This window comes from Oryzias latipes, chromosome 22, assembly GCF_053564925.1.
Source record: "Oryzias latipes strain Hd-rR chromosome 22, Olatipes_Hd-rR_3.1".
In the NCBI taxonomy this organism is placed as follows: domain Eukaryota; kingdom Metazoa; phylum Chordata; class Actinopteri; order Beloniformes; family Adrianichthyidae; genus Oryzias; species Oryzias latipes.
In genome coordinates, this window is record NC_136258.1 from 28,914,874 (window position 1) to 28,940,000 (window position 25,127).

The 25,127-nt window shown below is 48.6% G+C and overlaps 2 protein-coding genes across 6 annotated transcripts in view; one reads left to right on the plus strand and one right to left on the minus strand.

The window, feature by feature from the left end:
- Positions 1–356: 356 nt before the first annotated feature.
- zfyve26 (zinc finger, FYVE domain containing 26) lies at positions 357–21,253 on the minus strand. 4 transcript variants are annotated; one of them, XM_023951605.2, is made up of 43 exons: positions 21,122–21,253; positions 20,101–20,382; positions 19,950–20,025; positions 19,759–19,845; positions 19,335–19,466; positions 18,796–19,135; positions 14,852–14,976; positions 14,615–14,779; positions 14,448–14,536; positions 14,228–14,379; positions 13,950–14,150; positions 13,346–13,879; positions 13,123–13,281; positions 12,410–12,540; positions 12,095–12,338; positions 11,505–11,768; positions 11,314–11,433; positions 9,574–9,744; positions 8,886–9,113; positions 8,704–8,809; positions 7,770–8,605; positions 7,501–7,700; positions 7,284–7,388; positions 7,086–7,208; positions 6,315–6,488; positions 5,534–5,783; positions 5,361–5,459; positions 5,111–5,286; positions 4,896–5,032; positions 4,786–4,814; positions 4,528–4,664; positions 4,236–4,456; positions 3,775–3,922; positions 3,488–3,697; positions 3,172–3,390; positions 2,857–3,054; positions 2,702–2,785; positions 2,502–2,629; positions 2,259–2,427; positions 1,955–2,014; positions 1,697–1,879; positions 1,552–1,602; positions 357–1,467 (listed from the first exon to the last, which is right to left on the minus strand). In XM_023951605.2, the coding sequence occupies exons 2-43, from the start codon at positions 20,289–20,291 to the stop codon at positions 1,264–1,266; spliced, it is 7,656 nt and encodes a 2,551-aa protein (XP_023807373.1). In that variant the 5' UTR covers positions 20,292–20,382; positions 21,122–21,253; the 3' UTR covers positions 357–1,263. The 4 variants fall into 4 exon arrangements, with proteins under 4 accessions (XP_023807373.1, XP_023807374.1, XP_023807372.1 ...); XM_023951606.2 differs by having other exon boundaries at positions 3,172–3,387; positions 13,950–14,153; XM_023951604.2 differs by having other exon boundaries at positions 13,950–14,153.
- Positions 21,254–22,572: 1,319 nt separating this feature from the next.
- Positions 22,573–25,127, plus strand: part of si:ch211-10a23.2 (Galectin-related protein A-like) — a 3,829-nt gene continuing 1,274 nt past the window's right edge. The window contains exons 1-4 of one of the 2 annotated variants that reach the window (XM_004082091.5): positions 22,573–22,692; positions 22,801–22,950; positions 23,104–23,189; positions 24,528–24,708. In XM_004082091.5, the coding sequence (XP_004082139.1) occupies positions 22,924–22,950; positions 23,104–23,189; positions 24,528–24,708 (294 nt within the window). In that variant the 5' untranslated portion in view covers positions 22,573–22,692; positions 22,801–22,923. Of the gene's footprint in view, positions 22,693–22,786; positions 22,951–23,103; positions 23,190–24,527; positions 24,709–25,127 lie in introns of those variants that run through there. The other variant, XM_078941191.1, reaches the window with a different exon arrangement.

The window sequence follows — 25,127 nt, forward strand, 5'->3', positions numbered from 1 at the left end:
AAGCTGCAATCATGCATCAGCAGATAAAAGTTGCATAGATTTATCATTTTATCCGTAAGATTTAAAAATAAATCTGCAAAGTACATAAAAGCTGAAAAATGTTACAGAAGTAAAACAGAAAAAATGGGAATTTGGGATAAAAGATGTAAACCTGACATTGTTGTGTTGCAGCAGTTGATGTGTTTTTGTTGTCTCAACTCAAAGCAGCTAAACAACCCCACATCATGACACTCTCACCTATGTGCTCTACCATGGAAGGCTTCCTTCTTTGTGTTGAAATAGCTTTGTTTGGGCATAAATTACAAATTTAATCACCTAAATTGATAAACTGTGTAAAAGAAAGACGACCACAAAACTGTCAGTATGGCAAAGGTTTTATTTTATCGTTATGTCACAGGCGATTAAGGAAACGTGGTTGAAATCTGGCCGTCTTTGCGTCGTTTTCCCACAGCTTTCTCTTTTAGTATAAAGTGCGGCAGTGATGAGAGTTCGGGAGCGTCGTCTCCCGTTTGCACCGAATCCTACAGGAAAACGTGTCCCAGAAAAAAACGAGTGCAGCAGAGGGACGCGTCAGCACAGACACGGGGGTTCAGACCGGCGGAGGCAGCAGCGATTGTCAGCTTCCCTTTATTAAACCCGGCGGGATTGACGGCGGTTCTTCTGGGGTGGATGGAGCAGAAGAAGCTCCCACAGAGGAGTTCACTGTATTCAAATCCTTCACAAGTATTCAGTTTTTAAAAGTGGATTTGTGCAGGAAACCAGATGAGCGTTCGGGTTTGTAACAACAAAGACATGACAGCTTCAGACATCCGGTTTGTCAGGAACTTTGCAGATTAAGATCTCCTCCTTCAGGCTGAGGTAGGAGACCCATCTGACCAAAGGATGTCTCAAATATGGCAGGTCAGAGTTCAAAATAAAGCACTGCGGTGATTCTCAGCTTCACAGAAGCTTTGAGTTCTGCACTCAGGACAATTCATACATTTCCAGGTTTTCCAAAACGCCGCAGGCGACGTTACTTTTCCTTCATGGACTCCTAACTCACTAGCATGCACCTTTTGTGGAGGTAAACAGTTTTTCAGGAATAAAAGGATTTCCCGCAGCAGAAACAAACGACAGACGGCTGCATGGTTTCCCATGAAGCAGAATCTTGGCCATGACTTTTCCTTTTCGCTCGTTAGTTGTGTTACTCTCCATAAGGAGGTGAAAGCGTGTTTAGGCAGTGGAGGGCGTCTTCACATTGAAACAGAACCCTCACCTCGCCCTTTACCTGCCGTTGGGTCGGCCCTGGCGAGACGACTTGCTGTGCTCGGAGAGCCACTGCCTGCAGATGTTCTGCATCACCGAGTCCTGCGCCTCCTCTGCTGCCTGGAGGACCTCCTGGACCAGAGGCCCGGCCTGGCCCGGCTCCAGTTTCACCGCCAGCAGGTACGCCGGCCTCAGCTTACTGCACAGCAGGTAGGCTTTGATCTGTGGGCGGAGCAACAACACGCGTGAGAACCGTGACTTCACGAAGGCGGGGAGGTCTGCAGAGAAGGTTCAGTCTCACATCACCTTGTTTTCCGAGCTCTTTATCTCCAGAACAAGACTCTCCAGCTCTTTAGCCTGAACCAAAACGAAATGCAACGACAGCTTTTAGGCCGGCATTAAAACCACGAAGCAGGAGGCCGAGCGTCCCGGCTAAATGTCTGCCCCTTACGTCTGCCGGCGCCTTGTCTGCGGCAGCGACGCAGCTGAGGAGCAGCGCGTCGCAGTCGCTCTTGGTGGCAGAGCCGGACTCTCCCACGCATTTCAGCAGCTGCCGCACGGAGGCAAACTGCCGCTGCCGGATGAGCCTCTGCCCCGCCCGGACATACACCGCCGGGGCGTCCAGCTGGAAGTCCTGGAAGGATAGGAGACGGGAAACGGATGGTTCAAAAACAGTCTATTCATGAAACTATGTTTTGGAAAAACAAACCTGGATGACTCTGTAGGCGATGCCGAAGCCTTCTTCTATGTTTTTCCCTCCAAGCATCACCTGCAGCACCAGAGGTGAGGGTTCAATTACCAATGGGATTCCTCAAACTTCACTGCTTTCTTTTCCCCCCAAATATTTTTCTTAAAGCAAAACATTTGAACCTAAAAACCACAAATAATTCCATTTTTTTATGTTAGGAAACGTTTGAAGGTGTGAGTTCATAATCTGCTCTGGAAATGAATTAGTTTCTGGAAAAAAAGCATAAAAACGGATAAAGCCAGGACGGCTATGGCTAAACCTGCACCTTGCAAGCCACCTCCACCTTCATGGGGGTTCCTCCAAACAGAGTGGGCAGTGAAGCGGAGGGCTTGGTGGAAGGTGGGCTGGTGGGCGCAGACTTGGACGCCGCGGCGGTCTCACAGCGGTGAAGAAAGCGGGTGACTTCCAGCTGCAGCTCGATGGTGTTCATGTGTCTGAGGAGAGACGACGTTTGTGCTGTGAAGCCGGAAAAAAGGAGACTAAAAAAACTAAAACAACTGTAGAGGACCTGGACACATCGCTGGAGGACATCGTCTTCCTGAAGGAGTTGACGGACGACCTTTTCCTCCCGGCACCACGACCCTGCTGCTCCTGCAGGTACGTCTTTAGGTGCTCTTTGGCTTTCACCAACCACCGCTGCGCCAAAGTTTGTGGTCAAAAAAATGAAGACGAACCTCTCAGACCTGAAGAACAGAAACTGCCAGATACCTGCTGCTGCGCCCCGAGCTGGACGTAGGAAGCGGCTCCGTGAGTGAAGAACCGGATGCAGGTCATGGCGGCTCGCACGTGATCCTGCGGAGGGGGGAACAAAATCAAGTCAGAGCTCTGGAGAGCGTGTGGCGTCGTGGTTTTCAGGGACGGACCATCATGAACTGCTGCAGCTGGTACAGACAGTGGTAGAAGCTGCGGCGTTGCAGGAACTGACACGAGGCGATGAGGTAGCGGACGCAGGAATCCAGGCCGGGGTCCAGCTTCTCCATGATTCCCTGCAGCACGCCGAGCCGCCCCCGCTCCAGACTGGGCTGCAGCACCCCCTCCACAAACACCTCCTCCGGACAGTCCTGAGCGGCAGAATCAGACGGGAAGTAAACGCTGCCTTTTTCACACACTTCACTCGGAAATCTTTCTTTTCAGGAACTCCACAAAAGCTCCGCCTTTCTTTCCTCGGCGCTCCTGACCTTATTGATGAGGTACGTTAAGGCCTCCGTCACGCAGTTGTGCCGCATGTAGAAGCTGACGAGAGCCAGGTGAGTGCCGTATGCGCTCAGGTAGTAGAGGCACTCCGGGTTGAGGCCGCCGCTCGCCGCCGCGTGGTCGTGCCGCTCGACAGGCGCAGACTCCTTCAGAGCCCCCTCCAGCTCTCGAAGGGACGCCAGAATGTCTTCTCCACAAGACTGCTTCAGAGGAGGGGTCAGTGAATGACAGACGGTGGGTTTCATGGTCCTGTACGACGACAGATCAGGAAAAACGGCGTTCCGTCAGGAGTCGTCCTACCGTCGCCTGAGAAGGCTGCAGGTTGCTCTCCAGATGCTGGACGACCTCCTGCAGCAGAGGAGGACCCAGGCTCAGCTGGTTTCGGTCCACCGGAGCCTTCAAGCAGCGAGCGAACTTCTCCCTCGCCGCTGTAAGGTTCCCGGCCTTCAGAGACGCCGTGGCCCACGCCTGCCACACGCCGGCGGGGTCCAGGCCGCTCTTGGTGGACACCTGGAGGAGCAGCGAAGACGTTTCAGAACCAAAACGCTCAGACGTGTCCGTCCACACTAAAGCAGTCGAGGATTCACCTCCACTGCCAGCTGGTAATGTTCGGCCTCCAGCAGCTGGTTACGGAGACGCGCGACTGCCGCCGTCTCCAGGATGTCGTCCAGAGAAGGAATATATTTGTAACTAGCCGTCACCAGAATCTTCAGCACGTCCACTTTACTGATGTAACTGTGGAGAGGAGTAGTTATGAGGAACGGAGGAGCAGAAGTGGAGAAAGGAGCAGTGGAGCACGGACCCGAGTTTGTTTAACGATGTTCAAAAGAGGAGTTTTTAAGAAGGAATGGTTTCAAATCCCTTTTTTACGGCTCTGATCACAGCGACCCCTTTCTTCATGTCTCACCAGTCATCAGGACTGGACCGTTTCACTTTGCATCACTTTGCATCAGCAGCAGACTGGCTGACCATCCATTCTGAGATCTTCTCCTGATCTTCTGTCTTCATTTTTTGAAGTTTTACAAATCCCTGAAAGCGAGCGTCACACCTGTCGCACAGAGCCAGGTCCTGACTGCGGCTGACTTTGACGAACATCAGCTTGGCGCTGAACAGCAGCCGCCGCATCACGTCGGTGAGGAGCCCGGCGTCTACCTCCGGGTTGGTCAGCTTACGGGACAGAGAGCGGCAGTGGCCGATGAGCTGGTGCCCACAGGCGGTCTGGTCGCTGTGCAGGGACAGGATGGCCACGCAGAGGTGCGCACTGGGAGCCTGCAGGAGATGCAGAAACAATCAACGACGTGACGTGAAGCCAAACCAAACCGGCACAGGCGGGTCCAGACCTGCTCGTAGTAGAACCCGCTGCGCAGCAGCTGGTTCTCGGCGGGGTTGGTGCTGAGCTGGAAGCGTCGATGGACCACCTCGGGGAGGTGGAGCATCCCATCCAGGTCCTGCGGCGTTTCTGCAGAGCCTCCAACCCCTGCAGGGGCAGAGCGGGAGACCAAAGCTCAGCTGGTCACAGAGCAGCGGCAGCATCCCGGCTCTGAAACTTCCCTGAAACACCGATGGAACTTCAGCAGGAAACTGAAGAACTGACTTACCTTCAGGGGAGTCCAGCTCATCTTCAGACCTGCAAACAAAACAAAAGCAGGATCACTCCCTGTTCCATCATCCAATCAGAGCCCAGAGTCCCACCCCAGAGAGCCCTTACTCTGGGTGAAAGAAGGAGTGACACTGATCGCAGACTCGGACCTCCTCCCCTGGAAACCCGTCAACAAACATCCGGCGCTCGGAGCACGCCTGACAAACCAGACGGCCGCATCTCCGGCAGTGATGGCGCCTGTTGAACTGAGAGCACGGACGGTGCAGTCAAGCCTCCGTATGACTTCAGAAACCGCCTGATGACCCCCTAGGGGGCCGCCTCACCATCGTAAACCTCTCCCGCCGGCACACCATGCACAAGTCCCGCTGAGAGTCGGGGACCCAGTCTTTCTGGGCCGGCGGCCGATCCGGCGGCTGGAACTTGGCCACGGAGAGCCGCTTCCGGCCAACAGAGCCGCGGTCCGAGCTGTTGGTGGAGGCGGAGTGGGTGGGGGTGCTGTCTGCAATGAACAACAACGAAGGTTGAACATCCGTACTGAACGGAAAAAGTCCGAATCACCTGAGCAAACCCCACGTGAAGACGACGCCGGAGACTCCATCTGCCCCGATGAGTGGGAGCTGGTGTCGTGAGCCGGGCACGGCAGCAGGGAATCCTGCAGGCTGACGACGGAGTCTGCGGAGGAAGACCTGAGCGTTCACACGCAGAACGCAGAGGGAACCCGACGGGTCGGAGCGCCGCAGACTCACCGGAGCGCGACCTCTCTCTGGGAGCGCAGGAGAAGTCCAGGGCCTTGCCGGCATAGTCCGCCAGCAGCTTATCTATGTCGTCCGCTCCGAAACCCGCCTCCTGACCAACCAGCAGGCCGCGCAGGGTCCGCACCGCCACCTCGGCCCAGTCCACCTTCAGGTTGATCAGGAGCTGCTCCAGAATCAGCAGGGGCTCCGACAGCAGGGGGAAGTAGTCCTGCCTGGCAGCGGGGGGCAGAGTCAGCAGCACCTGGGGGAGCAGACGTGTTTAAAGAATCCCCGTCATCATTCATGGTTCAGGACGTCCCGTTTCAGGGCTCTGGATTCCATGCAGGAACAGCACCTCCTGAACAAAAGTAACATTTCAGGAATAAAAAAAAAGTTGCAACATGTGAAGCACAGAGGGTGTGTACGCCGAAGTCGTAAAAGAAGAACAACAACGACGCCCTCCACCTTCGTTGGAGGTTTCAGTCATCTTTCTGGCTCCTCGCTGTTTAAAAACACAACAGAAGACTTTTTCCCACATTCAATTTCCTGATTTAGAGTCATTCTTTGTTGCTTCAACTCGGGCTTTGTTGGTATAAACTGGGTTTTGTTGAATTTCTATTGATGTCAGACACATTCCTTCAATGCATGATGGGGCGTGACGGTGTCAGAGCTTCACCGTCACCTAGAGGAGCGTTACACAACATCCGGAGGCAAAACAAACCCTCTGCAGGGCCGATGTGTTCCTTCAACCTCCAAAAAGAAGTCATGTGACCGAACGCCGCCTTTTTCCCACCTTTGATCCCAGGTGGAGAGCTTCGATGTGCCGTCGGCGTGCCGGAGACACCTGTCTCTGAAAGTGGACGGTCAGGTAGTCAGACAGGAAGTGGCACGCCGCCAACCCGGGGCGGCGATCCAGAGCGCGCTCACAAACATCCAGACCCGCTGAGTCGGTGATGCCTTCAAGGAGCTAAAATGAGGATCAAACATAAGAAAAGAAAAAAGAGAAACGATAATGAAGTCAGTGGGTGCAGAGAACCGGTTCTGTCAGCCATAACAGCAATAACCAGCAGAGGACATCCTTCATGGGTGAAGAGTTTTCCACTCAGCTGTTCATGTACAGTAAATACAGAACAATTGCTCTCCCAGTTTCCTTCAACATGTCTGATGTTCAGAACATCCAGGACATTGGAGTTTTGCAGCTTCAATTCATCCATAAAAGTTAAATGAACCCAAAGAATTGGAACCATTTTAGAAAACCACTTCAGTTTTTTTGATCCAGTTTAGCTTTTTTCAAAAAAAAACATTCTCTTTTCAGCTTTAATCTCCTTCAAAGTTCAGCTTTTCTTTCCATCAGACTTGAGTTTAATGACGTTTTCCTCTTTTTTTTTTTATGCCCAGACTTCCCCCGTCCCGGCCACCCGGCCAGCTGGGCCAGTTTGGCTAATAATTTCGTCCCAGCAAATTTACTGAAGCAGATGAAGCTTTTCATGGTCTCTTTACAGCATTTTCAGCGCTGCTGTCAGGATTACGTTGAACTGAGAAGAGAGAGCTGGGAGGTCTGAACCTGAAAAGCCTCGTTCGTCTCTCCTTTCTCCAGCAGATGGAGGAGATGCTCCGTCTGCAGCTGCAGCCTCAGCTGCTCTGACACCGGATGAAGCTCCGCCCACTGCTCACACAGGGCAAACTCCTGCAAGAAAGAAACTCCTCAGACTTTTCTTTCACGCAAAGCTGAACTGAGGAAGCGTGGGTCTGCAAAACTCACTTTGGTCTCCAGGAGGATGGATAGTACGGCCTCTGGGTTTGCTTTGGACTCCGCCCTCAGCTCCTGCCACGTTGACCCGGGTGGGGGCGGCTGTAAACTCATCATCTGGGATGAGAAAACAGACCGGACTCAAAGCAAAAAGCAGGAGGTTTCTGGTTCCCTCACAGCAAATAAACATTTCTAACATGGAGGTTTCAGCCGCTGAGCTGAAGGTTACCTGGTGGTAAACGCTCAGCTCCTTCTGCCGGAGCTCCAGCTCCGTTCTCAGCTCGCTTTCTGTGTCCTGATCGTTCAGGCAGAACTCCATCAGCTCCAGGCAGGCGGACAGGGGCCACTGCTCCAGGGCCCGGAGCGTGACCCGGGCTCGCAGGTTGGGGTCCCTCACTCTGAACAGCTGAGCTGGACCTTCATCTCCATCTGCACGTGCAGCACACCGCTCAGCGCCGTTTCCAAAATGACCAGATTCACCACACCACCGTTTCTCACCTTCTAAGGCCGAGCACGCCAGCAGGCGGTCTCGGAGCGCCCCCTCCTGGCTGGAGTCATGTCCGTACAGCTCCATCAGACGCAGAGCTCGACTCAGGTCTCTGGAGATGAGGGATTTCTCAAAGGCCTCCGCCGCCAGAGCCTGTGTCACCTCCTCTTGAGGCCCAGACAGGAGGAGGCTGACGATTGGTTTCCCACAGATCAAGGCTCCGAGTCCAGCAGAAGCTTCTCCTTCACAGGTGGAGTCCAGGAGCGGCTCAACCATGGTTTGGAGGTAAGCCTGCAGGACAGGGAACTCTTTCAGGAGACCGTCAGCTTCTCGGAAAAGCTGCTCGCCGTCGAGGGCCACATCTTTCCGGACGCTGCGGAAGTATCCGGACCATCCCGACGACTGGGCTTTGGCGGTTTCTCCTCTGCAGGCGCTCAAGCACGACAGCGCAGCCAGTAGAGGGGAGCAGGACTTCAGGAAGGACAGAGCCGAAGCCGTGAGGACAAAGGAACTTGAGGAGGAGGAGGAGGAGGAGGAAGACGTTGACTGAGAGGGCGGGGATGTGGAGAGGCTGCTGGGCGTGGTGGAGCATTCGTCCGCGGAGAGCTCGGACTCTGAGCTCACATCGGAGCGAGGATCTGAGATTCCCAGAGCGGACATGAGATGCCGGGCGTGCTGATGGAGCAGGAGGGACAACGCCGCGACGCTGAACGCTCCCTGGTCCTTCAGGGAGTCTCTGACCTCGCCTGAACAGGAAGTCCAAACGGGCAGAGCCTCGCAGCACCTCTGCACGATCACCTGCTGGACGCTCAGGCACAGCCCCTCCTGCTTCAGCAAGGACTGGACTCTGGAGATTCACCAGGACACAAAGACAGAGTTTTTCTCCCATCCCTGAGTCAGACAGACCTGAACAAAGTCACAAACTCCAGGTGGAGAACCGTCTACCTGCCAGGAGACACCTGTCTCTCAAACAGAAGGTGGGCGACCAGCTGGAATGGCGCTTGAAGCAACACCAGCATCGGATTTCCAAGCTTTACCTTGTTGGTTTCATCTAAAGTAAAAAAAAAAGCAGGATGAAATCACAGCACAGAACCGTTTGAGCTCTTTCAGAACCGGAAGGGTTCTACCTTCAGGGCCGAGGCTGCGCACCAACACCGAGGCCAGCGTGTTGACGTAGTCCACAAAGCTGCGCACGTAATCCGGCCGGCCGAGCTCTGGTTCGAAGGGACAGAGCTGATCCAGCGTGCGGAGCAGCTGCTTCATGTTGGAGCGCACGGGATGGGCGTCCAGCTCCGCCTGCCTCAGGCCGGCCTGCTCCACCAGCAGCGCCAGGAGGGCGCCGCCCACATTTCCCTCTGCAAGACCAGGAGGAACGTCAGCAAGAAATCTGACCAGCAGCCTTTAAAGACCCACTCCGATCGTTTAACCCTAACCCCAACCCATCCTTGTTGCTGGGAGCTTGTGGCCTGCGTTTTCTCTGCATCAAAGATACGATCTTTTTCCAGAGGAAGACTTTCGTCTGGAACTGATTCACAACGATTTGGATAAAGAAATACTCAGAAATGCAGTTTTAATCTTAATTTTCTTTGTAAATGTCCTCCATCATCAAAAAATTGTCAAAAGCACATATTCAAAACACCAAAAACATCATTTTCATCTGAATGGGTCTTTAAATAAGACGGCAGTCTTTTTGTCTTGGACACAAACTGTTTTTTTTCTCAATTAGGACAAAAATTCTGACTCCATAGACGTAAATATTGTAAAGAAAAGTCCAGATCCTTCAAACAGCCTTTAGATCTGTGGACACACGCTGACCTGCAGCATCAGTGGCGGCGCTCAGGACCTGAACGATGCTTTCCAGACGCTGAGTCAGACTGAGGCGGGCCGAGATGCTCTCCTCGCTGAGCGTGGGGTGGCAGCACTGCAGCACTTCCTGGACGCAGCAGCCGAACGGGCTGGAAAACGCCGCGTCCTCGCCAGCGGCTTCTACGAATGCCAAAACATCAACAAAGCAGCAGTCAGAGGGGTTTACGATGCCCATCTTTTATATCAAAAATGAACCTTGAAATCGTCATCCGTGCCTTTGTGTTGTCCAGACTAAATGATTGCAGTTCTTTATATGCTGGCTTATTAAGACGTCCATAGCCAGACTGCAGCTGCTCCAAAACGCAGCAGCCAGATTGATTTGTGGGGCAAACACAAATAAATCAACCATCTTGGCCTCTTCAAACTGGCTGCCCGTGCAATATTTAGTTTATATTCAGATTCTGGTCCGTCCTTTTAAGTCTCTGGCAGGTACGGCACCTTCTTACCTCTCCAGTCTGCTGTTAAGATATTCCCCCCTAAAGTCCTTACGTTCCACCGACCAGCTTGTGTTAACGGTTCTGGGAACTATTGAAGTCTTGGAAAAAGAAACTTGAAATAAAATAAAAAACTATTAATCTGTTAAAAAATAATGTTTCTTAGCAACAGCTGCCGTTTCATATTTTCAGCTCCTGTTTTCTTGTTTCTCTCCGTCTTCACTTCTCAATTTACAGTTTCAGTTCAGAATTTTCGTGTTTGAAGTGGATCCTAATTTTAGGTGGGGGCGGGGATTTTAGGCTGCCGGCCATGATTGACTGTAGATGACAGAGGACGCGGTGACGTCATTTCCGCTCCAAAGTGGCGTCTGTTGTTGGCGCCGCCCGCATCATCCCTCCTCTGATGCTGTTGTGGAGCAGTAATGACATCACCATAACCCCTATCACCTGTCAATCATGTCCCAATAGCCAATGGCCTAAAAGCCCCGCCCCTGTAAAAAATTGGATAAACGGCCAACACAGAAAAAACAAAAGTTCAAAATACAAAACAGCATCTGCTGCCATTTTTTTAAGATTTAGATTCAGAATTTTTTTAAATTCAAGTTTCAAACAGAAAAAGAAATTCGATCAATAAATGAGAGTAAATTTGTCAAGTTATAAAAGACTTATTTATAAAATAAATTTTATGAATTTATCATTTAAAAATTTAAAGTTAAATTTCCAAGGAAAAGGTTTTTCAAAAATAATGTAACTTTATAAAAAATAAAATTGTTCATTTACCAAGAAAATATAGGAAATGAATTGTCTGAATTATCTGCAGCATGAATTAAATGTTAGATCATCATCACTGAAACCTTTTAAAAGCTAATTGTGACATTTTATCCACAAAAAAGCTGGACTTTTTCCTTTTAACCGTCCATTTTGAAAGAAAAATTGAAGATTTTATTCTCGTTTTCTTCTAATTTGACAACTTTATTTTTGCAAAAAATGTGACTTTTCTCAAAACTGTATTTTTATTCTGCAACAATTTTATGACTGTATTGTTTATTTTTCTTCTTTCATGGTGGCCCTAATACTCTGCTGTAACAAAACGTACTTTTGCGCTTAAAACTACTTGCAGATTTTTCTTTTTTTTCCTTTTTCTAACAAACAACCTGGTCTCCACTGACTTGACCCCACGCACACGCAGGACCTTAAACCCTGCAGGCATGACTGGGAGGTGGGTTTCTCGTCACGTTCCACTGGTTTCACTGACCTGCTTTAGCAGAACCCTTGTGAGTTGCAGAATGATTCAGGATCTTGCTGATGTTCTGCAAAACCACGGGGAACCCGCTGACTCCTTCAGGACGCGCCGCCTTCGGGTCCACTCTAATCCCTGAGCGAGAAACGTTTTGAGTCAACACGTCGAGCGTCTTAACGAAGAGACTGACGCTCAGAGTTTCTCGCCTCGGGCCTCCAGGCTGGCGTTGAGCCGGCGCTCCGCCGTGTCCAGCAGCTGCCGCGACGTCTTCCACAGCTGACAGTGGCAACAGGCCAGGTCAAAGGCCGCCATGGCCGCGGGGCTGAGCTCCTCCAGCAGCGCGTACACCGGTCCGGGCGGGTCCGGAGAGCAGCCGCTCAGCCAGTAGCCCTCCTCCAGGGAGGGCAGGGGGTGAGCGGGGGTGCTGAGGAGGCGCTCTGCGATGTCTGAGATGGAGTAGAAAGCCACTCCTGCAGGAAAAAAACAGAAGAATCCGGGATTTTCCTTTAGGTCTGGACAGAAACGGCCTTACATATCTAAATGAGAACATGCAAGAGGAAACAAACACCACGAATTCAGCTCAAAATATTTATATTAAGAAGAACAAAAATGGGGAAAGTTTGAAACCAGATTGTAAAAGTGAAGCCGGTTTATTGAATGGGTTTAGATCTGGACTTGAGCTCCTCTAAATTTTCTACAAGATGTTTTCAAAAAGTCTCAGATCTTCACAGACAACAGCAGCCTTTTAACGGATTGTGGGTTAAATCGAGGATAAGGTGACGCCGAGCCGTCGTACCTGCAGCGGCGGCGCTCCCGATGGCCTGCAGCGTGGACCGGCCGCTGCTCCCCAGCCGGCTCCGCCCACCGCCGCTCCCAGCCGCCGAGCCCAAACCCTCCGACGAAGACGACGAGGACGACATGGACTGGCTCTCCATCTTCTGCTCCACCCGTCCCAACTCCACCAGCACTTCTTTGTAGCGCTCCATGAAGGCCAGCTCGCCGCTGCAGGCCGTCGCGCCGAGACCCAGAACCGCCGACACCTGCGGAGCGACAGAAACGCCGGTTCAGCAGCAGGAACCGGAACGCGACGGTTCTCAGTTTGACCACAGACCTGATGTGCTTCCATGAAGTTCTCTCGGCGGATGCAGGAAATCAGCAGCGACTCCGGGGGGGCCAGCATGGCGGGGACCAGCCAGTTGTGAGAACCCCCGCAGGGGCAAGGCTCCGCCCCCCCAGCACCATCTGGCAACCCGCAAACACACAGAACGGAATCGGTTAACCAGCATTGGAGACTTTGGCGAACCGCCATGAAACGAGATTTATTGATCAGGTTTGGAAAGTTTGAACGGTTGACATGTTTTACTTAAACTGTTCTTAAATGATGCTGTACCAGTGACAGGGGCAAATAAAGTAGAAAAATGCATTATTTTAATAAAGTGGGGAATAAAAAATATTCTTTTTTGTCAGATGTTTGGATCATTTTTATTTTTCTATCAGCTGCTGTTTTGTTTCACATGAAGATGCGATCCCTTCAGACTCTGACGTCACTCACATAAACTCAGGAGTGAAAAGGATATGAATGGATTTATTCTGGAAATTAAATATAGGAAAAATGGTTTTCAGTTTAAAAAACTGAAGGGAAAATGAATGAATGAAACATTCAAAGCTTTCATTGTGAATTGGTTTCTTCTCATTGGTTGTTCCTTCCTGCAGAACCTTTGAACCTCTAAAAACTTTCCTTCCTGGGTTATTAAAGCATTGAAGTCGCACAGGTTTGCATTTGCAGGTGAGACGGAAGGTGTTGTGGAGGGGGAGTCTGCTCACCTGAGGCGTCCAGGTCCCCGGCGGGCTGCTCTGTGGACGTCTGCCGCTCAGCGGCGAGCCGCGAAACTTTCCTCCTCCTCCTCTGACTGGAGCTCCTGCTGCGTCCCAGAGGGGGAGGAGCAGAATCCAGTCCCGACACGGGCGTGGCGTTTTCTGAACCTGCAAAAGTGAGGAAGGTCAGACATGACCTGAAGCAGAAGGGCTGTATTTTTCCGGAGCTCACCGTCGGCCACGCCCTGGTTGCTGGTGACGATCTGCAGCCTCCACTGAGCCTCAGCGATGCGTTTGGACAGTCCCTGGCGGCGGGACTCGAACGTCTCAGGAGTCACAGAGCAGCCCAGACTAGCCGCCTCGGCTTCCTGAGGCCCCGCCCCGCCGCCATCGTGACCCTCTCGCTCTCCCGCTGCACTCATGTCCTCCAAGGCTTTCTTCAACAGCTTCAGGAAGCCCTCCATGGCCGTCACATCCACCAAGAACCCCCTGCAGCCCCGGATGAAGTGTTCCAGCTCAAGGTGACCCCAGTGGGTCGCCACAAGGGGAGGCTTCTGCTTCTCCCAGCATCCGAGTTCAGTCTGACCGACTTCCGCTCCTGCATCTGCCGTGCTTGATGAGCTTTCAGAGACAGACTGGAAGTCCCAGGAGGAGAGGAAGAGTAGGGAGAAGATGTTCTCCAGGAGCTCCAGGCGAAATATGGCAGGAGTCGCCTCCAGGTAGAGCTGGCACTCCGACAGGTAGTGCTGAAACAGTAAATGGAGACCTGGAAAAACAGAAAAACGTAAACAAACAGCTGGGCTTTCCTAACCAACGAGGGAGGGAGGACTTCACACCTTCTGAGGACGTCCTGTCGCGGTCCATTCCTGCGTCTGGAAGCAGCTGATGCAGCACAGACGCACACTCACTGCAGCTGGAGTGTCGGTGTGCGTTCACACACACGGCGTAGACGGCATACTTCATGGCACAGAAGCCCTGGAACAGGAGGACGTTCCTGTGCGCGGCCAGGCTCAGATGTGGGGCGGCACCGGGGTGTCCTGCTGGAAATCCGAACAAAAAAAATAATGGAAAAAGCCCAGACTCTTTCAGCAGACAGGAGGTGCAGACGCTGAACCTGTTTTGGGCGCGGTTGGCGGCTGCTGCAGCAGCTCTAATATCCGCCGTTCCTCAAAGTGGGTCAGAGGAGTCAGGGAGTGGAGGATGTAGAGAGCAGAGTGGTTGTCCAGAGTGTGAAGCTGCAACAGCAAAGCCTCCATGGAAACGCCCCTGCGCAGAAACCAACGCTGTCACGCTGGCATTACGTGGTTAAAAGCCGGTCTCGGTTTGGCGCTTACGGGTTGCTGTTTTTACACCATTCAAGGATCTCGAGCTGAGAGGACAGAAGATCGGCAAACTCCTGCAGCACGGAGTCATCGGCTGCAGCCTGAAAGGTCAGAAGAGAAGACGACATGAGGATCTGGATGCAGGGACGCCTGCGTCTGCACAGCACCGCGACCCAGACCTGCTCCTGGTGGAGGATCCTGAGGAGAGTCCGAGCCGAGTCCAGGCTGCGGCTCTGAGTCCACCCCAGCAGCAGCAGGAGGCGCGACAGCGGCTGGAACTCCAGCCGCAGCAGAGCCTGCAGCTCAGCAAACTCCTGGTGTTTGATCAGGTCCAGCGCAGTCACCTTCAGAACCACAGCCGGTTATTGGACTGCGTTAGTCCGCTAGCATGCTTTTGTTCTTTTAAGGTGACTCACCAAGACCTGCTCCAGGAAGTGCTTTCCGCTGCTGAGGCACTCGAAGAAGATGGTCTTCCAGGCAGTAGGGCGATCGTGGTGACAGCACAGACTGAGAGCCAGTTTCTCTGCTTCTGGAAGGTCAGCTGGAAGCAAAACGCACCGCCACAGGTTAGAAACGGACACCGCGGAAACGCAGAGCAGGTTTAGGGGCCGCTGTGAGGAGAGCCTCCACCCCATTAAGTCTGAGAGATAAAGAACTTCTACAGGAGCCAAGTCTGGTACTTCGAGACACCGAGAACGCCACAGTGACCTGGCTGACGCGCTGAGCAGACTAAACTGTCATCTCCCTTTACGACAAGCAACGATGAAAGCCTTTGCTCTCCCATCCAAGGTGTCAAGAATCCTTTCTTTTATTGACATTATTGATACCCAATCCACTTTCATCAATTTCTAACTGCAACAGCAGTCATAAGCCTCGAATGCACCCGTCTGGCTCAGTGCATCAACCTGGATTTAGAATTATGACCAGCAGCCGTCGTGGACTGTGAGGACAATCTTACTTCCTCTTACGGCACATTTCAGCAAAAAGAGTCAAAGTAAATTAACGTTGTATGGTCAGCATGCGCCAACTGCCCCCGCCCTTGCAGCAACCCCCCCAGACCCGCCCCCACTGGCTGAGCGGCTGCTACACACCCCTCCCCCTCTGCCAGCCTGGTCAGAGCGGCACGTGGCAAATTCATAAAAAACAAAACACCTTTTTCAAAATGGCGGATTTTATGTTGGTTTGTCTCCATAGCAACCATTTTATTTTTTGGTCGCCCGGTGGTGACGAACAGGTCTATATGAGTTTTAGAAGAATCAGCCAAAGTAAACTTTTGGATTTCCTTGGCAACCGAGGTTTTTTGTTAACCACGCCCACATTGCTAATATGTTCATATGGTATGCTATATTGTTTTGTTCAGCTCAAGCCAACGATTCCTGTATTACATTTTCAAAACATTCCAGTTTAAAATGTGTGCGCAACGTGGAAATGACACGTTTGAGACCTCGCTACGCCAAATCTTTTGAAAATTCAAGATTGCTGCTTCTTCCCGAGGTCAACCGTCGACCAAAATTCATTTGTGGTTGTAGACTTTAGCTGGTGGAGTTTTTGAGTTTGTGGCGGAGGTGAAATTTCCCTGAAAGGTTCAGAAGAAAAGAAGAATCTTAGAAACAATCTGGTCCTTCAGTCCAGGACGGCTGCGGGACAGAAATCAAATCTTGATCCGGTTTAGCATGAAACGGTCTAAAACAAAACAAAACGGTGATGGTAAACTGCTTATGTACCAACGGATTGTTCTTTTAGGAGATAAAGGATGAAAAGAATGTTCTTTTAGATGGGGAATCTGTGTTTAGGATGAAACCACTTTGTTTATCAGCAGGTTCTGAGTGACTGAACACCTGATCCAGGTCATCGACAGCGACCAGAGCGGGAATATTTTACAGAGATCCAGAGCTTCCTGTGAAGCTGGGATTCGGCGGCGCGCTGGCGGACTCGCCCTGACATGAGACGGGCACAAGCAGAAGTGCGACTGAGGGGAGGAAACGGCCGTGCCAACGTTTCTCCTCCTCCAGCAGAAGTCGTTCCCCAGAGCGTGCAGGTTGAAGTCTGAATTCAGCTTTTTTCTTTACCAATAAGAGAAAAAAAGGGAACCGATTTAGAGGAACCTGCAGTCAAAGCTTTAGAACATGAAGAGTTGGATCCTCGAACACTGAAACTTCTTCCACATTCAAAGCAGCAAAGTGAGGACGATTGTCCGCTTCACAGAGAGAAAGGCAGGACTTTGGTTCTGAAGCCCCTCCCACAGATCAATGTGACGATCAGCATCAGGTTTCTCCTTCTTGGGAGTTTCCAGCGTTAAAAGCGTTTAGTGGAGAGTCTGCAGATTCTCCTTCATCCCGGTCCATTCCAAGTTTTAAAAAACAGGTCGGGGGGGGGGGGGGGGGGGATCACCATGACGACGGTAAACAAACTTACTTGTTCTATTGGAATAAGGTTTGGTGTCAAACTGGGTCTCTGATTGTTCTTCAGACCCTGCAGGAGGTTGGACCCTCCTTCTTATTCCTCCTGGACCTCCTCTAGTTTCTGGACTCATTTTGGTCACTTTCTCCTGTGAATGTTCCCCTCTGGTCTCACGTTTGGCTCCAGCTGTGGGTCTGAGGAGCCGTGAAGCGTCAGAAACGTCTCGGAGGATCAGGTCCATAAATTTGGGAATTTTATGGGTTGGCAACAAAAAGGTTTTACTTTTAGAAAGCTCCTACTGGGGAGACGTCAACTCCGTTTTACAGAAAATATCAATAAAGTTTACTCAGGATTTGGCGAGGTGGGAGGAGCCTCTGTGTTTTCAAAAGGCCGGTTTGACAACAAGATTTGTGACGCATATTTGACAAGATCCTTCAAACATAAATGTCTGAAAATATTCTACGTCTTACTTTTCAAGACCTCGCTGTTCTTGTTTGTGGTGCTGAAAGTTGGTAATCAGCCAATAGGAGCAAAGGAATTCCACTAAACCAACTTTTATTTCACTTCTGTCGTGTAAAATCGGCGACAGAGTTTTTTCTGTTATTCTGTGCATTTCTGTGAATGTTTTCCACATGTGGGCCAGTAGAAGGTGGAGTCACAAAACAAACAACGGATATGATTGACGCATCGAGGCATTTAGAAAATAGAGATTCTAGTTCTGATCTTGAAAGGAATGACGATGTAGACGATCCTTCTTAAAGGAGGAGAAGATGGCAGAGGCGGAGCTTCCGACGTCATTGCAAAAACGTATTGAGAAGCACCGCCTTAAGCTCCCAGCTGATGAAGGCTATGAAGATGATCGACCTCAGCCAGGTGAGCTCAGCACTGAACCCTTTCCCGTTCACCCTGTTGGCGTCAGACTTTAAATACTGCTCCCACCACCGTCACCTGCAGAAGTTCTCAGACGCCATTGTGGGCTGTGTACCGGGGGGGGGGGGTCATCTGTGCAGCCCAGGACACCTTCTTAATTGAGGAGGACAGGAGGCTGCTGGCTAAGCTAACAACCATCATGGATAACCCTCTGCACCAAACCGTAGAGGCATATAGAGTCACATTCATGCCAACACGGTGCAAACAAAACATTCTAAGTTGCAAATGAAAATCTTACATTTTTGCTTCCAACATTTTTTTTTTTTTGCTTTCAAAAACTTTTTTTTATATATTTTTTTAAAGCAAAAAAAAAAATTGAAAGTAAAAATAAAATGTTGAGAAAAAAAAGGTTCTGAAAGAAAAAAAAAAAGAAAAAAAATTGAAAAGAAAATTTTTAATAAAAGAAAGTTTTGAGTGCAATGTGGAGGCATAAATATTACTCCACAGAGGCGCTGACCAGCTCCTTCTGTTACTCCCACAGTGCAAGACGGAGCGCCACCGCCAGTCATTCGTCCCCACAGCCATCAGACTGTGCAACACTGTATAGTGACACACCATACAGTGTGTGTTTCATTTATTGTTTCAGTCGTTTTTGGCTGTTATGATGGGTATCCTTGTTTTAGTGTGGCTTTCTTATTTTCCTTTTGATTTAACGTAATTGTCGTGTGACAAGATGTTCTTCTGTTCTTTTATATTGTTGCACTGTGTTTGAATGTCCTTTTCCTGCTGCAGACGAAAGAATTTCCCCATCGCTGGATACAGAAAGTCTTATCTAATCTAAAGGATAAAAGGATATCGAGTGTTGCCAAAAAAAAGCTTTACAGGTAAATTATTACAATTGTAAAAAAACAGCACAAAAAGGCCCCAAACTTCAAAGGGTTAAGAAGTTTTTAACTGATTTTAATTTGACTCCAAATCCTTCGAGAAATGGTTTTAAAAAGTGGCAACGAGGTAAATATTGTCAGCAGCTTTCTTCCCACATGAAGGTTAGTGTCAGTCTGAGCCGCGCCTCCCTTTCCCGGCCTCCTACCTTGCGTTGGAGGCGAGCTCCTCAGCAGGAGGTCCCTCTGCAGCCCCACCGCCGCGCTGCAGTACATCGAGACCAGACTGCGACACCGCGGCCGAATCAAGCAGCCGAGGATCCTCTCCTCTTTCAGGGGGCCGGCCCTGGCGGCCCACAGGGCTTCGAACAGCGCCTCCAGCTGGCCGCCGCCGCAGGACCTCCACGGCATCAGAGCCAGCACGGCGTAGATGTCCTCCGCCCACTCCTCCTCCTCCCCCTCTGGTATCTTTTCAGGCCTTTGCAGCTTCCTCATCAGGTGTTGGATGAATATGTGCTGCAGAGTGATGCCTTCAGGGCCCGACTGATCCTGCAGGAAACATGACGTATCCACTGAAATCCACTAAAAATAATGAACTTTTCAGTAAAAAACCCTTTTTCACTTTATCGCAGAGGTAATTGTGATCTGTTGGGCGTCTGCAGAAATAAAACCTTCCAAACTTAATAAATAACGGCAGAAAAAACTGAATCCAAACAAAACGCCACGAGTGTTTGTTGTTTTACTCGACCTGCAGAAACTCTGCTAACGTCTGAGCAAGTCTGGGCTTCTTCTTCTGCAACAGAGTCTGCAGACACGACTCCGCAGCAGCAACCGCACCGCCGCTGCATGACGGCAAGGCAGAGAAAGCCTGATGTAGATCCTGCAGAGACACCAGAAACTGATCTTTAGAATCAGAATCAGCTTAAGCGACCTAGTGTGAATGCGCATACATGGAATTAGACTATAATGATTTATGTACAAGGAAAAACCATAAATATATGCAAAAAACAAACAGTAAACATTGGAAAAAATAAAGATATGCACAACATTTAAGCTGTTTTGAAAATGCTGTTTCACAACCTCTGACTGGTAAAGAGTTCAGAGCGACAGTTCAACGGCAAGAGGCCAACTTTTCTAAAGAAAAAGAATTCAAACGACTGTGTAAAAGAGACCTGGAGGAGGGTCTCTGGTATCCCCTCTGAGCTCAGTTTCTCCAGGAGCAGCAGAAACTCCAACTCTCGTCTGGTCTGGGGAGGAATCTGGAAAAAAAAACAAACACACCACTTTCTTGTCATTATTTTTTCTCAGAGGTTTTTCCAACTTTTTATTTTTCATCTTTTGGACAATGATTTCTCAAAATAACCTTCTCTTCTGTCCATTTTTCCAAGACCTGGAGCCAAAACCACGCCAGCCTGTGCGGACTGCCAACGGACTCCCATCTGAGAAACGGGTCAGAACACATGAATGCCTGCTGGCGTATCCGGTAGAGATCATTCGTCATGGAGGAGACCCACCTTAAACTGTGAGGATGGCAGATGACAGCTTTGATTATGTCCTTCAGTTTCTCAGAAAGGCCTCCTGAGGAGCTGATCAGCTGTGGGACACAGGCGCTCGCCAGCTCCCACTCGCCGAGCTGCAGGGCCCTCTGGAAGTACTTGAACAGGTCTTGAAGGGACGTCTCCGCCTCGCGGCCGAAGGGATGCATGATCGCCCCGGCTGAGACTCTCCACCGCTCTACAGTCTCTGATGAGGAGGTCCTTCCGTCGGCGTGGAGCCGGGGAGCGCCAAGGCTTCACCTGAGATGAAGGGTTTTTATGAAAAACCTAAGATGACCTTTATTGACCCCAGCAGAGGGAAACTCCGGGTTATGCTTCAAAGTTTGTGTTTTTTTTAGGTAAAAACATTTTATTGTGTTTGTTTTTAACGTAACAATTCCAAATTTTCTAACTAATAATCTATGTTTTTTTATAACTACTTTTCAAAACTTGATGGAAAATCAAATACCATTTTATCTAAGTATAAATCAAATTAAGTTGTGAAGTTTTAGATTGTATCTTGGCAGATATTCAGGCTGGTTTAAAGCATTTTTTCCATCATCACTTTACTGTAATCTACTGTGTCCAATCTTCAAAATCATTAAACCTGCTGTCACTGACATTAAAGCAAAGACCATTTTGGCTGCCGAAAATCGATGTAAACTGTCGAAAACACAGTTCTTGCTGTTACATTTGAATACACCGACTTAAACTAATCAATTGTCTTTTCTTGATACTTTTTTCCTTTTGTTTATATTTGGAGGGAAGCGGGAAAGACTCTTCAAGTAAACAAAATCGAATAGTTTAGAAAAATTAGCTTTTCTGTAACGTGTCTTTAACATTCACAGGAGTTTATTTCTGTGACTGTGGACATCAAATCTCATTAGCGCCTTGTTACTCAAACGTTTTGTGTGTAAACTATCGCGATAACTTCCCTGAAAACTCAGTTCAGTATCAAGTCTTTAGAATTAAACCTGTAGCAAACAGATAGTTAACTTACTCATCTTTTACGATGTTTTCCTGTAAATCGGAGAACATTTTCGCTGAGAGACGACTCGCTCCAAAGCGGTTAAGCTAGCTCCGGAACTCAGATCACGTGACAAAGTCAGCTGATTGACCGCCTCTGGTTGGTCAAAGGTTGACATGAGGTGGGCGGTACCCCTATTTTGCATTTTTTATGGTATGTTCAAGTGCAGTTGGAAATATAGCAACTACACGATTAAAAACTCTTAATAATGATTTTAAGCGGCTAAAAATCCCTTTTATTTCAGTTTTGAATAGTTCCAGAGTGTTCTTTACATGTAGAGCGGTGTGTTATGGTAGCTCCCATGAAGTTTTCTCTGCTAATCCCAAACTGTTTCGACACTTGACTGGATTTATGTCAAATCTCTGTTTGCTCATTTAAAGACCCACTGTAAACATAGTTTAATTTAGATTTAAATTAAATACTTGCATCTCTAATTTACTCATTCAATTAAAATAAGAGATCAGAAAATAAGCTTGTCCCTCTGGAGCTTTAAAGTCCCATTCCAATCATCTGTTGATCAATTTTCAAAGTATTCCCAGTGGTCTTTTAATTATGATGGTGGAGCATTAAGCAAAACAAAACAAAAACAATAAAAACAGCAAAGCAAAAAACAAAAACGGTGTAGTTTTCTAGAACATAATTTCTGCAGTGCGGCAGGAGTTCAGGAATTCACCTCTGAGTTGTGGGCGGGACTGGTGGCAGGAGTTAGCCTGCACTCATTTCCCATCATCCATTTGTTTAGGGGAATCCCAACATGTAAACTGATTGATATTATTTAATTTCGGACACAAACTTTAAGAGGAAACTTGGGACAAAAAAAAAACAGGAGGAACAAGGAACACAAGGAAACATCCGACATATGTTATATGCATAAACACTTATCAGGCTGAATTTAAATCTTAAATCCAAACACATTCAAAATGCATCCCTACACAAATTAATATTCAAAAATGTTATCAGATTTATCACGGTTAATTTATAGTTTGTATATGAACATATCTATGAATAATCATATTTTTTCCTATTTATTCTTAACTCTTTTCTGTTTGGACATTGCTTTAAGTGTAAAATGGTTCTGTTCCACAGTGGGGATAAAAAATATATATATATTTTATTAGTCTATGCCTTTTCATAACTTCAATTTTTCCCTTGAAATAACATTTTTCTTCTCTTTCAATGAATAATCTTTGTATTTTTTTTGGGAATGAACATCATAAAAAGCCTCACACAGTTGTGGATTCGAACCTTCATCCAGAGTCTGTGGCAGGTCAGCCATCATGGCTGTTCTGGTCCCTGTGGTGTGAACAGGTGGGGTTTCTGTTTGGCCCAGACCTTCCAAAACATCTCATACATGAAAATCCAAACCTTGAGACATGTTTTACCCAGCAAAGAGGAGCAAATTCAAACAGGATCTGCAAAGAAACAACATTTCAGTGTCAGGTTGGAGGCAGTGAACGCATCTGCTGCATTTGGTGCTTTCGGTGAAAAACGCTGACACTGCAACAAAGACGTCCTTCTAGAAGGGCACACAGAGAGCATTTGAGGTGAGAGTGACGGATGGAGCCAACCCCTTTCTTCAAACATCTCTGTACCACCCAGAGAGACTGAAACAACCCCCCCCCTTCCTTCCTCTGTTTCCCTCCATCCCCAAGCCGGGAGCCAGTCTCCATGGCAACCTGGTACAGGAGGGGTTTGCCGGTTGGAGCCAGAGACAATCAGTCTTCAGTCAGCACCACGGCTCTGAAACATCCACACCGCGTCGCGCCCTGAGTGGAATGGAAGACCAGGATAAGAAAGAGAATGTACGTCTCCTCTGGTTTGTTTGCTTTCCCTGAAACTGTGGTTTGGTTCTGCGAAGGCAGATCAGTCCGGCTTTTTTGTTCCCAGCCGCTGCAGCTCCGCTCCGACATGGTCTGTGGGCACGACGCTCACCTGCTGTGTCTATTGTTACACAGGAGGAGTACACGGGAGAGATAAAGGGAGGCATGAGGCCTTCAATGAAACTGGTCATCATGGGAATCGTGAACAAGAAGCCGAAGAGGTGAGAGCCTTTTTTTCTGTTGACCCCCCCTCCCCTGTCGTTGAGGAGACACCCTGCCTGTTGCGGCTTTCCCGTTTCACAGGGCATGAGAGTTTCAGAGCAGATGTTCTCCGCTGTGGCAGCTGTGGAATCGCCCGCCTGAGCGCTTTTTCTTCATTAGGATCAGTTTGTAAATTGAGTGTGGAGGAACTGCAAATCCCATGAAATCCCAACAGCCACAGTGGAAAATGATTCACTGGATAACATCAGCTTTCGAGATGGCAATCGCTGCAAAGTTCCCAGACAGTTGGAAGGTTTCCCAGGCCTCTTATTTTACACCTCATTCTCTTCTGTTGCCCTTCCTCACAATGAAAACGGCTCGGTTCTCATAAAATGCCTCATTATTTATCTCTATTGTACTTGATTCTGCATGAAAACTAAAGCTAAACCCCAAAACTGTTTTCTATTGAGAGTTTTACAGACTGACAGCTGTGAAAAACGGTTTTGGTTTTGGTTTCCAGGTCGTCATCACAGCATCTGTACACAGACATTGTTTCCATCACTCACACACACAATTTAGGAGATATTTTAAATCACTTTAATCTGGACAAAAACACAAAAAAATGTAGAAAGTCATGAAGGAAAGTTACTATTTACGGATAGGGATAAGGTAAAAATAAAAGAAACAATCTTTTTCTGAAGTCTGAATAACAAGGCTTCTTATTGAAAGAAATCATTTTTTAAATAAATAAACTTTCATAAATAAAATAACTTAGACTTTTTTATTAGGAAAAGTTACAGCACACCAATTAAGTCACCATAAAAACTAGTTATGATGTTTAATTTTTTTTTTTAATAGTCTGTCTCTCAAACATCTTTGGTTTGACTGAAATTAAAATTGAACAAGTAACTGAGTATTCAGCAAAGATGTTAATCGACACTCTTCAAAACATCTCATTTGTACTCATATATTTACACTCTGGCAGAATTTGTCATTTTTTTTACATAATATGAATAATAACTCAAAAACTTTTGTTTTCATTAGGAGTTTGGTAAAGTCATAAACAACTGTCTTTACTCTTTTTTTTAATCAGAATTTCCCAAATGACCCAGATCAAAAGTTTCCATGCTCAGGTGACATTGACCTGATAAAACAAACACAGGATGGCGCTAAAGGGCCTGAATTCCCGCTAAAGGTGACCCTCCACACCTGTGACCTGTCTCCGTTTCTGCCTTTAACCTTTGCGTTTGTGTGAAGTCCTGTGATGTCCTGGGTTCTGCGTGTCTTTTATTTTGAAAGAAGCCGACAGGATGTGTTCCTTTGGTGACCGTTACTGCATCCTGGTGTTTGTGGTGCAGCATTGAGGTGACTCTGTCCAGCAAACCCGAGCAGGAGGATGCGGAGGCCGACGTGGGCCTGCAGCTGAAGGTCAACTTCTCGGAAAAGGCCGTCCAACGCAACGCCTGCATGGGGGGGAAGTGGGGTCCATCCGAGAACACGCTCTCCTTCTTCCCTTTTGCGCCGGGAGAGGCGTTTAAGGTACATGTGAAGTTCATGATTTACATGTGGCACAGATGAAACTACTGTCCTCAGAGACTTGGATTATCCAGATTTGCCAAACACTGAAAAATGAAATTAGCTCCATATAAAATACACAAGTTTACCAGGGAGGGGTTTCCATGGTGACCATGGATGAGGAGAAAACTTCAGTAGTATAGCGGCTGCTGAAAGCATTTCTTAATCTCACTCACACACCTCCAGACACAGATGTTTTGTCTGAACAGATCAACCAATCAGCACCTTCCTCATGTCAGCAACCAATCAGAAAACAGAATGCTACACCAACGTTTCTTAGTTTAGCTGCCTAACGTTTGGTCAATCAAACCCAGAATCTCTGTCCACTCTCAGTTCTCCATATAATCATCCAAACATGCGACGACAAACTGAGGCTAAAGAAC

Coding starts and splice junctions, on each gene's coding strand:
- zfyve26 (XM_023951604.2), bottom strand. CDS start 20,291: ATGCATCCCTTCGGCCGCGAGGCGGAGACGTCCCTTCAAGACCTGTTC. Junction 19,467..19,758: donor TACCAGAGACCCTCCTCCAG/GTCTCTTTTACA, acceptor GTGTCTCTGCAG/GATCTACATCAGGCTTTCTC. Junction 4,457..4,527: donor GCGGGTTCTACTACGAGCAG/GTCTGGACCCGC, acceptor CATCTCCTGCAG/GCTCCCAGTGCGCACCTCTG.